Source organism: Megalops cyprinoides, chromosome 7, assembly GCF_013368585.1.
Source record: "Megalops cyprinoides isolate fMegCyp1 chromosome 7, fMegCyp1.pri, whole genome shotgun sequence".
NCBI classification, from domain to species: domain Eukaryota; kingdom Metazoa; phylum Chordata; class Actinopteri; order Elopiformes; family Megalopidae; genus Megalops; species Megalops cyprinoides.
Genome location: NC_050589.1, coordinates 39,757,484 through 39,771,839, shown reverse-complemented (window position 1 = coordinate 39,771,839; position 14,356 = coordinate 39,757,484). Strand labels below are relative to the sequence as shown.

At 41.5% G+C, this 14,356-nt stretch overlaps 1 protein-coding gene across 1 annotated transcript in view; it reads right to left on the bottom strand.

The window, feature by feature from the left end:
• Positions 1 to 794: 794 nt before the first annotated feature.
• The window catches only part of wdr6 (WD repeat domain 6), a 40,903-nt gene continuing 27,341 nt past the window's right edge, over positions 795 to 14,356 (bottom strand). The window contains exons 5-8 of the mRNA XM_036534275.1: positions 3,500 to 3,574; positions 3,215 to 3,331; positions 1,914 to 2,020; positions 795 to 1,843 (exon numbers count right to left, since the gene is read on the bottom strand). Of these exons, the coding sequence (XP_036390168.1) occupies positions 1,344 to 1,843; positions 1,914 to 2,020; positions 3,215 to 3,331; positions 3,500 to 3,574 (799 nt within the window). The 3' untranslated portion in view covers positions 795 to 1,343. The remainder of the gene's footprint in view (positions 1,844 to 1,913; positions 2,021 to 3,214; positions 3,332 to 3,499; positions 3,575 to 14,356) is intronic.

Genomic DNA, 14,356 nt, shown 5'->3' with positions numbered 1-14,356 from the left:
ACATCACCCACATGACTGGTTGCATTTAGGGGGACTAAGTGAGCAAAAAGTCAAACTGGAATAAAACCTAGGTTTCTTTCTCTCTTCTAGAAACCTCCGTGATCTGTAGTTACACTATTCTCCATAGAAACAACCCCGGGACTATTGTTATCTGTAAGAAATAGTCATAGCTACGGTTATGGTACTCTCGTGCTTTCCAACCACAAAACAAAGCACTGTTTCTCCTCCGGCTTTCAAAATACTTGTACAGCTTTCACAGTTTATTGTTTGCCATTTTTATAAAGTAAATTTATTAACTGAACTTTTGCCATTTGCCAATGTTATTTTAGGGTTGGGAATTTTTTTACTGGGCCCAAGTTTAAGAACCACTGCCTTCCTATAAAATTTCTGACAATTATGCAAAAATGTCAATATGCTGCATGTGCTTTCACAAGCAAGCTAAAACTAATTTTGCCATTTCAGATGGAAACTTGTTACCTCTCTGGCTGGAGCTGGTGTGTGAGGAATATGCTCCAAGAGATTCTTTCTCCCCCTGAAAGGTGGTAATTTCTTATTAGTCTCTGAGTCCATCAGCCTGCTCTTCCAGGACATCCCTTCTCGGTGGTCTCAGAAGAAAGGATTTCCTTACACAGAAAAAAATATTTCCAACAACGTGATCCTTCCCCCCTGCCCTCTCTCTGCAGCTCAGGACAGGATCAGACAAGTAACACCACCCACAGTGAACAAAAGGAAACCTGAAACATCATCAACTATTTATATTCTTCTGCAGACCAATTCATTTGCACCCTGCCCCTCCCTGCCCCCACACACAGGCCTTACCAAAGTGTCTTTCCTTGATATTAGTGCATTTACCTGTCCACACATCCAGAAGTTAGGTTTATTTCAAACTTAAAAACAAAAACATACAATAAACAAACACCAGTTAATGTCATGACTGCAGTCCAGATGAAAACATCCACCATACAATCACCTCCATATTTCTGATGTTGGTTGGCACTGGTCTTTCATAATTATGATGGTCTTCAGTCCTGGGTAGGACTAAGAGAAATAAACTTCCATATTCAGAATGTGCTCAAAAATTGCAGACTGTCCATCTGAAGTTTGGAGTTTTTTGTGATGATCAAATATGCATGAGAGAACATACATCTGCCAGCCATTATCTTCGGTATTTCATTTCCTTATCTGTGTAATGACATACTCTGAACCAGACAGATGTACTCCTACCTATTGGGTGTGCTGGTCCATTCATGTCTCCAAGATGTGTCCCCAGGCTAAGCTCATGAAGTTTATATTCTGTTATGACAATTTCACAGAAAGTGTTTTCCTAGTCTCACATCCTTCTCTCATTCCTCTCTCTCCTTGAGTTGCAGCAGTTGTAATCCCTGACCACATACTGCCACATAGGATCTGCCCAGCTGCCCCCCGCAAGGCCACACCTCAAGCCCAGCCACATCTGCCACATGTGAGAAGACCACCGCCTGGGGTTGGGGCACACCGTTGTGCAGGCTCCACAGACACACACGTTGGTCAGGAGAGGTGGAGACCAGCAGCCAGGGACTCAGATACCCCAGGGCTGTCAAAGGGGCAGAATGAGCCAGGGGCACGGCAGAGCTGGAGTGTAGCTGTAGAGATGCTATGCTACTTTCTACATCCTGCTGGTGGAACTCTACCCTGATGATGACCACTGACAGCTGTCCATCATCTCCACCGCTGGCCAGTGTCATCCAGCCCACTTCCCAACCCTTCTTTGCTGGCTTCAACTCATTACTCTGCCTCTCCCAAATGGCCAGTGTGTTCACACCACTCTGGTGGGCTGTGAATGTGAGACATGGACTGGATGGACCTAAAAAAAAGACATATTAACCAACAAACCCACACACTTTCACATACAACAGCAGTGGTGCCATACTTACCCTTCCAAGTAGAGGCAGAAGTCATATCTTCATTCCAGTTTATGACTGTACTAATATCCCACACTGCTATCCTACCATCTGTGGCTCCACTGAAAAGGAACAGCCTCCTGACATGGCACATGAAGGGGAAGGACAGAACAACAAAGAGGATTTAAGACAGGGACAGGAGCAGGAACATTTTATCCAATTTGAGTTTTAGGGTTTTTGATTAAATAACCTGCAAGATTTAAATTGCACAGATAGCTCAGATATTGATTAGAATTTGATTGGAATATAGATTTAGATTTTCCTCCTTTGAAGATCTTGTTTTAAGCTCATCTTGTTTTAATACTAACAACTCACATGCTTCTGAACTGCTGCAATTTCATGGCTGATAAGGACTTGATTGAAGGGATTTTCAATAAACATGTTGACTGTGTACAAACGGACTTTACGTTACTTCTTGACATAAATCCATCCAGCAAATTAAGATTGGATGAAAATCTATCTTTATGGTAGCTCTTATAGTAAATTTGTGCTGAGGAGGAGGTTGGCGCTTGGCCATAGAAAATTCTGGTGCTAAAAACTGTCCTTGCTAACACCTCATATCTTGTGGGTCTGCCATGTTTTTAGCAGACTCCTGCTCTAAATTGGGTGTCAGCCTCAATTTGCCTTCATGGCCATGGGTTTTAACCATTCTGCTAAACAATTTTTGTATGCTTCCATAGTTCATCTCTGTTGAGACTACAAAGTGTCCCACTGCCCCCAAAACGATGTGGGTATCCTACGCTAACCACTACTTATGTCCTCCATCTCTCCCCCTCCCTCTTTTTCTCTCTTTCCTCTGAAAGCAACAAGTGTTCCTGTAGCCCACAAGCCTGCATCAATGGACAAGATGCCTAGACCATCCCTGCCCTGGCCACTGTGGGAAGGTCCCCTTCATACATCGCCTGAACCAAACAAGTCATATCTCTGTCCACATAACTGTCCAGACATCAACTGGTGAAGAGCCAAAGTGATTGATATTTCATATCATATCACATCACATTTCACGTCATATCATATCATTACATTGTTTTGTAGGAGTCTGTTGGCCACCTTTTCCCAGGGTCAGGGAAAAATGTCCAGTATTGCCCTATTAGTTATGGGTTTTCTGGTGTTTAAATTTACTCTGGAAAACACAATGTGTTCAGTGCTTTTTGACAATTCAACAGGAAAATGTAGTAACAAGTAAATTTTATTCATTGGCTATTAAGATTTCTGTAAAATGGTATGAACTCCATTTCTGAAAATGCACCTCTGGCTGAAATCCTTTCTCTCACCGATTGCCCTGTGGGTCCTGGAGGCAGCAGAGGACAACGCTGAGCACACATCTCTGGTGATAGAAACTCTCCCACAGCAGCCGGAATCTACCATCTACATTAGTTACAGAGAAGAGCCTGAGGATGAGGCCATGAGATTGACAGGGAGAGAATGACAAACTTTGAGAAGTTGGGCCAGTAACAGGTAGAGAAAAGTGCAATCATCTATATATCCTCAGAACACCCACCTGACTGTGGGTCACTGACTGATTGCCCTGAAATGTCCCTATATTGTGACACACTCACCTCACAGCTCCATCACTGCAGCCCAGAGCAAGGAGTACTACTGTCCCATCCTGAACCACATCCAAAGACATGTACCTGCATCCAGAGAATCTCATCATAAATGGCTGTCAAAATCTGAAACTACAGACACACCCATGAGTCACACCCACAATCTCAGATTCAGAGGAATGAGGTATGCAAGTGCCACTGATTACATTTTAAGTATATGCACAAGATTTCAATGTTAATGTTTCAATGGCAATTGGTCAGTGTTAACCAATGTTAACCAAAGTGTTCCAACTATGATATAAGTCATATAAATATACTTTATATAATATGATATACAATAACCATAACCTGAATAAGCCAGTGTTTCGGTTAAAAGACGGACATGAGGAATATTTGTAAATCAAAACGATCCTGAGTCATGCAAACACCTTTTCAGCAAGCTTACAACTACAATGTTTTTCAAGGAATCCTGGCCTCATGGGTCCATGGTATCTTATAGGCCTTGCCAAAAGAATAAAGTATGCAGGTTATACATGTCAGCGAATTTAGAGGTACATAAGCAGTGAAAAACAATAACATCGTAGAAGATACAACTTTTTTGCAGGGCTGTTTCATTTTACAGTGGTTATCTATCTGCACACACTCTGCTGTTTAATATTTACATAAATGACCTTGATAAAGACATTAGAAGCAAAACAGTTCCATTGACTGATGACAACTTGGAGATGAAGCAAACAGTCTGGAAGCTACCCAAGTGATTCAGGAGGAATTAAACAGAATACTGAAGTGGACAGACAGCAGGCAAATTAAGTTTAACATTGACAAATGTAAAATTATTCTTGTGACAGCATGGCTAAATTATTTTACAAACGGTACCAAATTAGAGTTCATACAACATGCAAATACTTGGAAGTAACAGTATATCTGTATATCTGAATCCATTATTGTGTTGAAGCCATAAAAAAGGCAAACAGGATGCAGGGATACATACTAATTTGTGATCGCCTATTCTAATGAAGGCACAAAAAACTAGGAGAATTCAGCCACGTTGAAAGATGGAAGGAAATATTTGTAGGTCTCCTGTACACATTGCCCCCATCTAACTTGCACAAATTGTACAGAGAGGGAAAGTGCCCCGCAACTGCTGTTACAAGACCCCCTTTCCATATTATGCTACACTGAGCTACAAACAGACAAGGAGGTGTCTATAAACTTGAATGTTTTAGAGACATTTAGATATTTGAGTATGATACGGTGTTAACCTTTTTCTGATGTTTGTTCATAACTTTATTTTTTTAATAAAATTTAAAGCGTTCACTCTGTCCAAATACATTTTGGGATATTCAGACATTTAGGCTGTGGGCTAAATGCCCACATGTTCGAGTCGCTGCCTAAATTTAAATACCATGTAGTAATGATTTGATGAATCTAGTGGAAAAAAATTCCGGTACTCTTGCTCTAGCTTCTTTCTAAAGGTCCTTGTAGAGGCAAGCAGCAATATATCTTTACCGGGCTAGCCACCTCTGTAACTAAAAACAGCATTACAATTAGGGCTTGGTGATATAGCCATTGCGATATATCGAATAGCTATTTTTAGCATAATAACAGCTATCCCCGGTATGCGGCGTTAGGTTTCTTCCCTTATTGTTTTTGCTTTAGTCATACCTGATGCAGGAGCACCTCTCCAGTTTTCTGAGGCCATATGAAATGCTTCTGGGGGAAAAAACGCCACTCGTATCCACTGGCAGCGGGTGAGCTGGAAACAGGGGAAGCCCGAACACTACCTCGCATGCGCGACAAGGCTAACAATAGGACACGGTCCTGTCCGTGACCGCAGGAGGTCCTATGTGTGTACCATACTGATTACCCTGTACCGCATGCATGTAGAGGAATCAATGACGCTAGCTAGCTGGATTTATGGGAGGAATAATCGTTTTGTCTGCTATTTGCTCCTCAACATTGTAGTCTACTGTAAAAACAATGCCCGATGCTAACACGCTGTCTTACACAAACAAACACTTTGTCTCGGTGCAAATAACAGACAAACACAATCTTAATGTACACACATAATACACATTGGATAAGAATGCATAACACCCTTCTCTCTCTACAGACAATTATAATACAACCAGTTGAACTCAGGCATAGTACTTATGTAGACACAGATGCACACAATAATAACACAGTACTCTGTCCCCAAGGGTTTGGTCTCCCCAGTTGTTCACCCCGCAGGTATTGGTGCTAGTGATGTGCAGTATGTGAATGAACGAATCTTTTTGAATGAATCTTTGAGGTGTACTGAATTGCTAGTCTAAAAGCTTTGTTCCTTTCTCTTTGCAAACATGCATGCTGATTAGCTGGCATAGCAGCTACATATAACTCTCCATCCAGTGGATATTAGCTATGCGGTCTGTCCATGAAGCAGCCTATCACAAAACTGTATCAGCAGTACGTTCATGATGACAACTAGCCAATGGCTGAAATGCTAAAACACTCAAAGCATCTCCCACTGGCCATCTCGGCACAGCGGCTCAGTGACTATGCTGACCATGGTGACTATAGCATGTGATAACTGTGTACTGTGTACTGAATGACCTGATGTACTATTGACAAGGTCTCAGTACAACGGTTCATTCAGACTCCAAAGATTCTCTGACTATGTTGACGATGAGACCCTAAATGGCCCGAAATATTCTCAGTACAATGGTTCTGTATGACTCCGAAGAGTACAGCATGAAACAGACTCTACTGACCTGAATCACTAGCCCCTTTCAGACATGCACTGCAACCCTGAACTTATCTGGACATTACCCAGAGGAGCTGTATGTGAGAATGCAAATGTCCGAATCCGTTGGACCGGACATTAAACGGACTTTACCCCACCAGCTCCCTACAAAGTCCGTGTAATGTCTGATTGAGTCCATGTGTGAATAGAGCAGGTCATTGACCGGAGAATTCACAGCAAGAGAGTGGGCGTGTTGATGAGATTTTTATCATGCGACTGGCGCAAAACCGGAAGAATACAAACATCTGCTTCATATTCTTTTCTGCTTGCCTGCATATTGCTTTCCACTCTTTCATTGATATTGCGGATACGTCCAAATACCTGTTATTTTGAGTCCAACGATAATTAAAGAGATAGTTAGCTATAGCTATACAGCCAAAACTTGTCTCTAACGATGATTAATAACGGTGGTTAGTAGTTTATTATCTGGTTAGTAGCTAGCTAAGCTGTAGCTAAGTAATAGTGACAGGTATAGTGAGGTGAACCGGGGACCTAACATTACATAGCGAACAACAAAAACTTACCTCCCTGTTATAATAAATGTATAATTAATAATAAATTATATGTATCGGTAGCACCATTTTGGATTGTACCTGCATTCATTTGAACTGTTGAATAGTTCAGTAAACTACAATGGTTTTGTGGACTATTTTAATTATGCTGCTTAGACTACATGACATATTGTAGCGGTTGATAGTTAGCCACTGCTGCTAAGGAAGTGTGTGTTCCCATGAATCTTTTTGTTTTTGTCGTTAGCTTGTATGGTTAATGTTCTTCCTATAAGACTTTGTTATGTAGGCTGTTACTTTGTTACACAGTTAGGTTGTGTGTGTGTGTGTGTGTGTGTGTGGGAGACCCCATGTGTTTGTTCAGTGCGTTTAATGAACTACCGTATGTGTGACAGATAGGGGCAGTGACATGCCTTCACTGTCACATTACAATTTACAATTTGAGTGGTGACTACAAGTATATTAAAATGTTTGGGCTCTGTTTGAAGCGAAAAACTTCATTTTACAAGTTTCAAACAGATATAAGTGTGACTCTTTTTTCCCCAGTGCATTTTTTTAGTTTTAGCAAATGACATGTACTTATTATAGGCCTACGTGTTAAAATGTATGGTTCTATTACCTTCACGTAATGGATATTGTGATTTAATTATTATTCATTTCATTGACATTTGGTTTTGCACGTGCTGTTTTGCCGCAGAGCAGGCTAATAATGGACATGATGTTTGGAACAATGTAGGATAATTTTTAAAATGCAAAAACTATTTACAGATTTGTGTTTGCTGCCCGACCAGATATGGAAATGAACAAATCAGTGAGTCAGAGATTTAAATTTTATTGTACTGAATGAAAGGAACTGAATCACTAAAAAGAATCATTTTGAACAACACTAATTGGTGCAGTACTGAGGTGGGGGAGGTCACCACTACTTTTATATTGTAACGTCCTTGGGGGTGTGCCTGTGCCTCGGGTTACCTGCAGGGGGTCCTGCTGATAAGGGGAGCAGCAGGACCGGTTTGGGCAGGTTTCAACTGAGTTGTAAACAAGTGCTTGTGAGAGGTGGGGGTGGTGTGCACAACCAAGGACTAACCCTACAGTCACATGGACGACACAGCCCTAGTCTCATGTGGGCGTTCCTGGCTTGTAATTACTAGGTTACAGAACTAATCAAAATGTTGCATCATTTGTTTCAGCAACGTGTGTCTATCCTATGAGTATGGACGCTTTTTTGATAGGAGATAGTGTTTATGACATGTGAGATGTCAGACAAATTTAGTGAACATTGGGGGGCGACAGTGGCTCAGGAGGTAGAGCAGTCAACTGGGGATTGGAAGGTCCCTGGTTTGAATCTGGCTCATCCTGGCAGAGTGTCGAAGTGTCCCTGAGCAAGACACTGAACCCCCAACTGCTCCGAGTGGCCAGTTGGTACCTTGTATGACAGCCTCTGCCACTGGTAGGTAGATGTGAGGCCTATAACTGTAAAGCGCTCAAATGAATAGAAAAGCACTATATAAATGCAGTCTATTTACCATCATTGATTGCTGTTTTGGGATATTAAGCCACATTAAGCTTTTTCCTTTTAATGGGCGTCAATGGAGAGTGAACGTAGTGAGATAACGACCATACTCCTAGGATTTCGGTTTTGTTTTTTTGACAGGAGAAAGTGTTTCTGACAAGAGATGTTTGAGAGAAATTTGGTGATCATTGATCGCAGTTTTGGAACATTAAGCCACATTAAGCGTTTTAGAATGATATCGTAAATCCTGACTCCCACAATACTAATAATATACTAAATAATTTATTTGTAGAACTACAACACTTCATGTATAATTCATAATACCATTTTCATGTAATATATTGCATTACACCTTTGGAGCTTGGAAGCATTTGAGGTAGCTTGCAAACTCTAGTTGTTGTTGCCTCTTATTGCACTTTAAAACCCTTTCGCACGGGTTTTCACATAACTTTTCACATATTTTTCATACTATGTAGCGCACATGGTTCGTTATGTTTTCATTAGCGTTATTTAGCTTCTCAGTTTTCAGTTAGAATTTGCTGTATTTTTTAACGTTAACTTGCTGTTACCTCAAAGCTAAAATTAGCTAGAATTTTTCCAATCCCGTGTTCTAATCACACCGGTTTTAGCTTACGTGCTAAACAGCTAATTACACTGGTGTGAATGCCGTTGGCACGCGAATGAGTACGTATGTCCGCTTAAGCAGAGGATGTTAGTTGAGTAGGCAGTCCTTCAATGTGGCCCAGGATGCATTTGCGTTCACACTGCTAAAAGAATGTGGCCATATGCGGCCCAGACCACCTCCGAATGCGGTCTGAGAGACTGGATTTCAGTGTGTCCTAAATGCGTCTTTGGTGCGTTTACACCTGTACTTAGCGCTGTCCACTTGTGATCGGATCATCCAAGACGCATGTTAATACCACGTGTAAACAGGGCCATAGATTTATAGGTAGTGTTCAGGCTTCCCCTGTTTCCAGCTCACCTTCCACCACTGCCCGTATCTATTCAATGTTGATATCACAGCAATAGCACTATGCTGCTTCCTTGTGGTAGATAGAAACACATGGCTACAAAGATAAAGAGTGAAAACATATGCTATGTGTTTTTCAAAGCTAATAGGTCAGTTAACCAACATATTGGCACAAGTGATTATTTCTGTCCCAGAAGCATTTCACTGCACTTTGGAGGTGTGCTCCTGCATCAAGTATGACCAACAGGAAAACAATATGGGAAGAAACCAAACACCGCATACAGGGGATAGCTGTTATTGCGCTAAAAAAAGCTATTCGATATATCGCAACGTATTGCCAAGCCCTAATTACAATACTGTACTTTAGCTGGCTAACAATCAATATTTCTACAGTTTCAGAATTTTTAACTCATGAAACAAGTTGTAGGATGATGAGTGCTACAAAGGGATTTTTTTTTTTTTTTTTACAAATCTGAGAACTGGTCAACAACTTTGTACACTTGGCATGGCACCCAACCACATTTCACTTTAGACTGAAACAAATACAACCAGGCCAGGAAAGCCAACTTTCTTGCATTTACCTTCCTCACTTCCTGCAATTAGATATCTAAAATGAAAAAAAGAGACCAAAAAGACACTGCAAGAGTAACTGCAGAATACATTAATCACTGCCATTGTATGAGGTTACCATTTCAAACAAATTAATTAGTGAACATATGAACAGTGAGTACTGAGCTAGTGAGTCTCATCAAATGGGAGAGTATAAAGTGAAAGCAGTGACATGTGTAGCAGATGTTATGGTAAATAATTAAATAACAATCATTTTGAGTGGAGTATGTCCATTTGCAGAAAACAGAGCACAGAAAGCAGTGGCAAACCATCAGGACCTTCAAGGTATTCAGAGAAGGCCCTGGAATCCTCAGATGAAAAAAACAAAAAACCGTATGTGATTAAATTTATAAATAAAATAAAATGAATAAATAAAATAAATAAAAATTGTCTCTGTGTTGCTTATCTGTAATATTAGTGTTTCGCTGACTTATTTCTGTTTCCTGTCCATGCACTGCGCATTTGAGTGGTTTTGTGTTTTTTTGTGAAAAAAAATGCAACCAATCAGATATTTTTCTACAGAGTCTCTGGGGAGAAAATCCTCCATCCACGGTATTCTATATCCTTGATAGAATGCCCTGACCATTAAATGGAACAAGAGCGTACGTTTGGATTGACAATTTGATCAACCAATCATATCTGTATTTGTAGCCAATGTGCATATTCTTCAGATTTTCCCACGGCTCCAGGGTATTCTAGAAGACCTGCTCACTCGCTCAAACACGAGACCTAGCTTAGTGCTAACAAGCGATTGATAGCCGATGTCGAAAATGGTAACAGGTGGAGATGATATTTATTATTAGGATTTATTATATATAGATATAGATAGATATATAGCAAATGCGGCGTTAGCGTTGGGGGGGGGGGGGGGGGGGGGGGTCATTTTGGTCATTTTGCTAACAAGGGGGGTAGCATCACCCCTCAAATCGCCTACTGCATATAACGTAACACCCGTATTAGATAGCATTAAATTAAGTTACGTGCAAAAGGGTTAAGGCAACTATCAGCTTTATGACCGGGTTATTGAAAAATTCATCCAAAAGGACAGGAGGATGGATTTCGTCTTGAAATGAACATCATTGGTGAGTGAAACTGAATTGTTATTGCTGGTTTTGCTACAGTGTTGCATCTCGTTGAACTGGTTGCACTTTGTTTCCACACACTTGTAGAATGATTGTTGAACGTCTGTCTTGAATTTGTTAAGCATTGGTTGTTTTGCATTTAATTTGTGAGTCTTGACTTGGTCTTTCTTTGCATTGGCAATTGTTACAAAGGTGGTTGTGTGGCAGCCATTTGTCTATGTAACATCATTTTCGTGGTTGAGTGGAGTAATTATTGTGTGTAACAATGTAGCAAGCTACCTGTGTGAATGCATTAATAGCCCGTGTGTGGTGGTGCTGTGCTGTGCTGTTACTTTACTACATGGACAGGGTACTTTGGAACACAACTTCCGCCTCCTGGAGTGTATGCAGGCGTGGTTGTCTGCCGCTGCTCGCTGGATTTATGCCATTTTTCATAGTGATCCTTTCTGTTTATGGACTATTGGATTTCTTTATTTTTCTTGTGCACTATATCAAAAGCCAAGGATTGCAACCACTGGTCTGTTTATCTTCATTAAAATATTGGATTAGCCTACCTGGTCCGTTTGGAGTTGTCTTCTCTCCCGCAGGCGACGCTAGCATTTCACCAGCCTAACTCGAGCCCTCTCTGTCGCTGACACCACTGACTGCCCGGTGTCTGTATGTTAGGCGTAGCATTTTAACTTGGGAGGGTAGTCTCTCCTGCCCTTTCTGGCGAATTGCTGGTCTCTGTGTGTCTGTCGGTAGTTAGCCTGTCGAGGATAAACTTAAATAGGCTGTGTATAAATTAGCTAGCTAGCAGGGCAATCTATGGCAAGTTCATGATGCGTCCTGGTCGCTTAGTCTTGTATAGCCTCATACCTTGCGTCGTTCTTCAGATACTGTGGATTATCCACTTTTGTGGCTTCTCCATAACACCACTTTTGACTATGGGTTACTCATACTCCTCAGAGGACCTTCTAAAAATAAACTTGTTGTCTTTCCGTTTACCTGCTGGAGTCTACAAGCATTGTGTTAACTTATGCATCGCTCGCCAACCTCATTATACACACCAACGCTCATGTCGTAGATTTTGCTGGCAGGCTGAAGTATCCGATGTCGTCATCCCTACTACCTGGTCTGCGCTGCCCACTCGTCCCCTGGCCAAGTAATGCAGAGGTGGTGGTGTTGACTTTGGCAACCTCCTATCTCTGACTACAGACTCTTCTCCTACAATACCTGCGGTAAACTCTGTCAGGTACCAAATTCCGATACACTGGACACCTCGCTCTCTCCCCGCTAAAGCAAATGTTTTGAGCAGTGGAGTAAATGCTGCAAATCTCCGTTTGTTAAAATTTTGTGGAAATACGTTGTCGGAGCGGGCTGCACAGCAAATACCGGATTCCCCACCAGTCAAATTCGCCCTAATAAACGCTTGGTCCCTATCAAACAAAACCTTCATTTTAAATGATAACTTTACGTCTCGTCAGTTGGACTTTTTATTTGTAACTGAGACCTGGCTTAACGTTTGTGATATCACCTCACTTGGTGATCTCTGTCCTCCCTATTGCAGTTTCTTAAATTCCCCAAGGTTTACTGGTCGTGGAGGTGGATTAGCCACCGTTTTTAAAAACTGTTTTAAATGCAGATTTATGCCTGTTGATGTCTACTCTACTTTTGAGGTGCAGCTTTTAAAGATTAATGTCACTACCCCTGTCCTATGTGCATTGGTGTACAGACCACCTAAGACTAACAGTAATTTCATTCAGGAGTTTTCTGATCTTTTATCATTTATGGTCTCTCGCTCTGATAAACTGTTAATTGTAGGGGATTTTAACAGTCATATCTGTTGCCCATCAAAACCTATGGTCAGAGTTCTTATGCCTTGTGGACTCTTTTAATCTTATTCAGTCAGTGTCAGGTCCTACACATCAGAAGGGTCACACACTAGATCTTGTATTATCATCTGGTTTCTCTGTCTCTAACCTTGAAATTGTTGATACTGGTGTCTCTGACCATCTTATGGTTGTGCTTGAATCCTCTTTGTCTTGCCCCCTTCCCACCTCCTCCCAGCCCCACTCCCTTGTCCGATCTATAAACTTAGCCACAGCCACACACTTCAACACATTCATGCTCACACTTACCTCGCATTTCAGATGCCCTTCCCTCCTGCACCGACACTGGGGAGCTAGTCACTCGCTTCAACACATCCTGCTCTGAAGCTCTGGACCATGTAGCTCCTTTAAAACTAAAAAGGCCCAAGGCTAACACTGCTGACTCCACACATGCTCTTAGATGAGCTTGTAGAAGGGCAGAGCGCAAATGGAAAAAAGACAAACTCCAGGTCTCATATGAAATATTAAGGGATTGTTTAGAGCTTTACCAAAGCTCTGTTAAGTCAGCTAAGGCTCAATATTATGCTGAACTAATTAATAATAATGCCCACAGACCTAAAATACGGTTCAGCACAATTAACTCTATCCTAAATCCTGTTGCTGCTGCTGTTGCTAGTCCTGCTTCCACTACTGAAACCTGTGAGAAGTTTCTGAATTTCTTCATCGACAAAATTGACAATATAAGATGTCTCATCTCACCTCCAGACTACGATCCCTCAGAGACACATCATCCAGTCAGCCACCTCCAGCAGTTTCAACCTGTGTCGTCCTCCCAGCTGTCTGAGGTGGTCTCTCACATGAATCCTACCTACTGTCCCTTAGACATTATACCGTCACGCCTCTACAAGGAAGTTTTCGCCACAATCTGCCCCCTTATTTTGGCTATGATTAATAGCTTTTTAACAAATGTCGTCCCTTCTGGTTTTTAAACATGCAATCGTGCAACCCCTACTAACGAAACCTAGCCTAGACCCCAGTGACCATAAAAACTACAGGCCCATCTCCAAATTACCATTTATTGCTAAGATTTTGGAAAAAGTTGTCTTCTCCCAGGTCTCCTCCTACTTGAACACATTCAATATCTTTGACAAATTCCAATCTGGTTTTAGAGCTCTGCATAGTACAGAGTCCACTCTGCTGAAGGTATATAACGACATCCTTCTCTCTGTCGATTCTGGTTCATGTGCCTTTTTCGTCTTGCTCGATCTCAGCACAGCATTTGATACAGTCGACCATGACATTTTTTTTAAATGCCTGGAGGGTGAAGTTGGTCTGCAGGGCCCAGAGTTAAAATGGTTTACCTCCTACCTTAGAGAAAGAACCTTTTCAGTCAGAATAGGAAACTGTTCTTCATCCCCTGCTCCTATTAAATGTGGCATCCCCCAAGGTTCAATTTTAGGGCCTCTTTTATTCTCACTATACATGCTTCCCGTCGGCTCTATCTTTGAAAAATACAATATTCTGTATCACTGTTATGCAGATGATACACAGTTCTACCTACCCGTTACACCTGACAGCGCTTGCTCACTG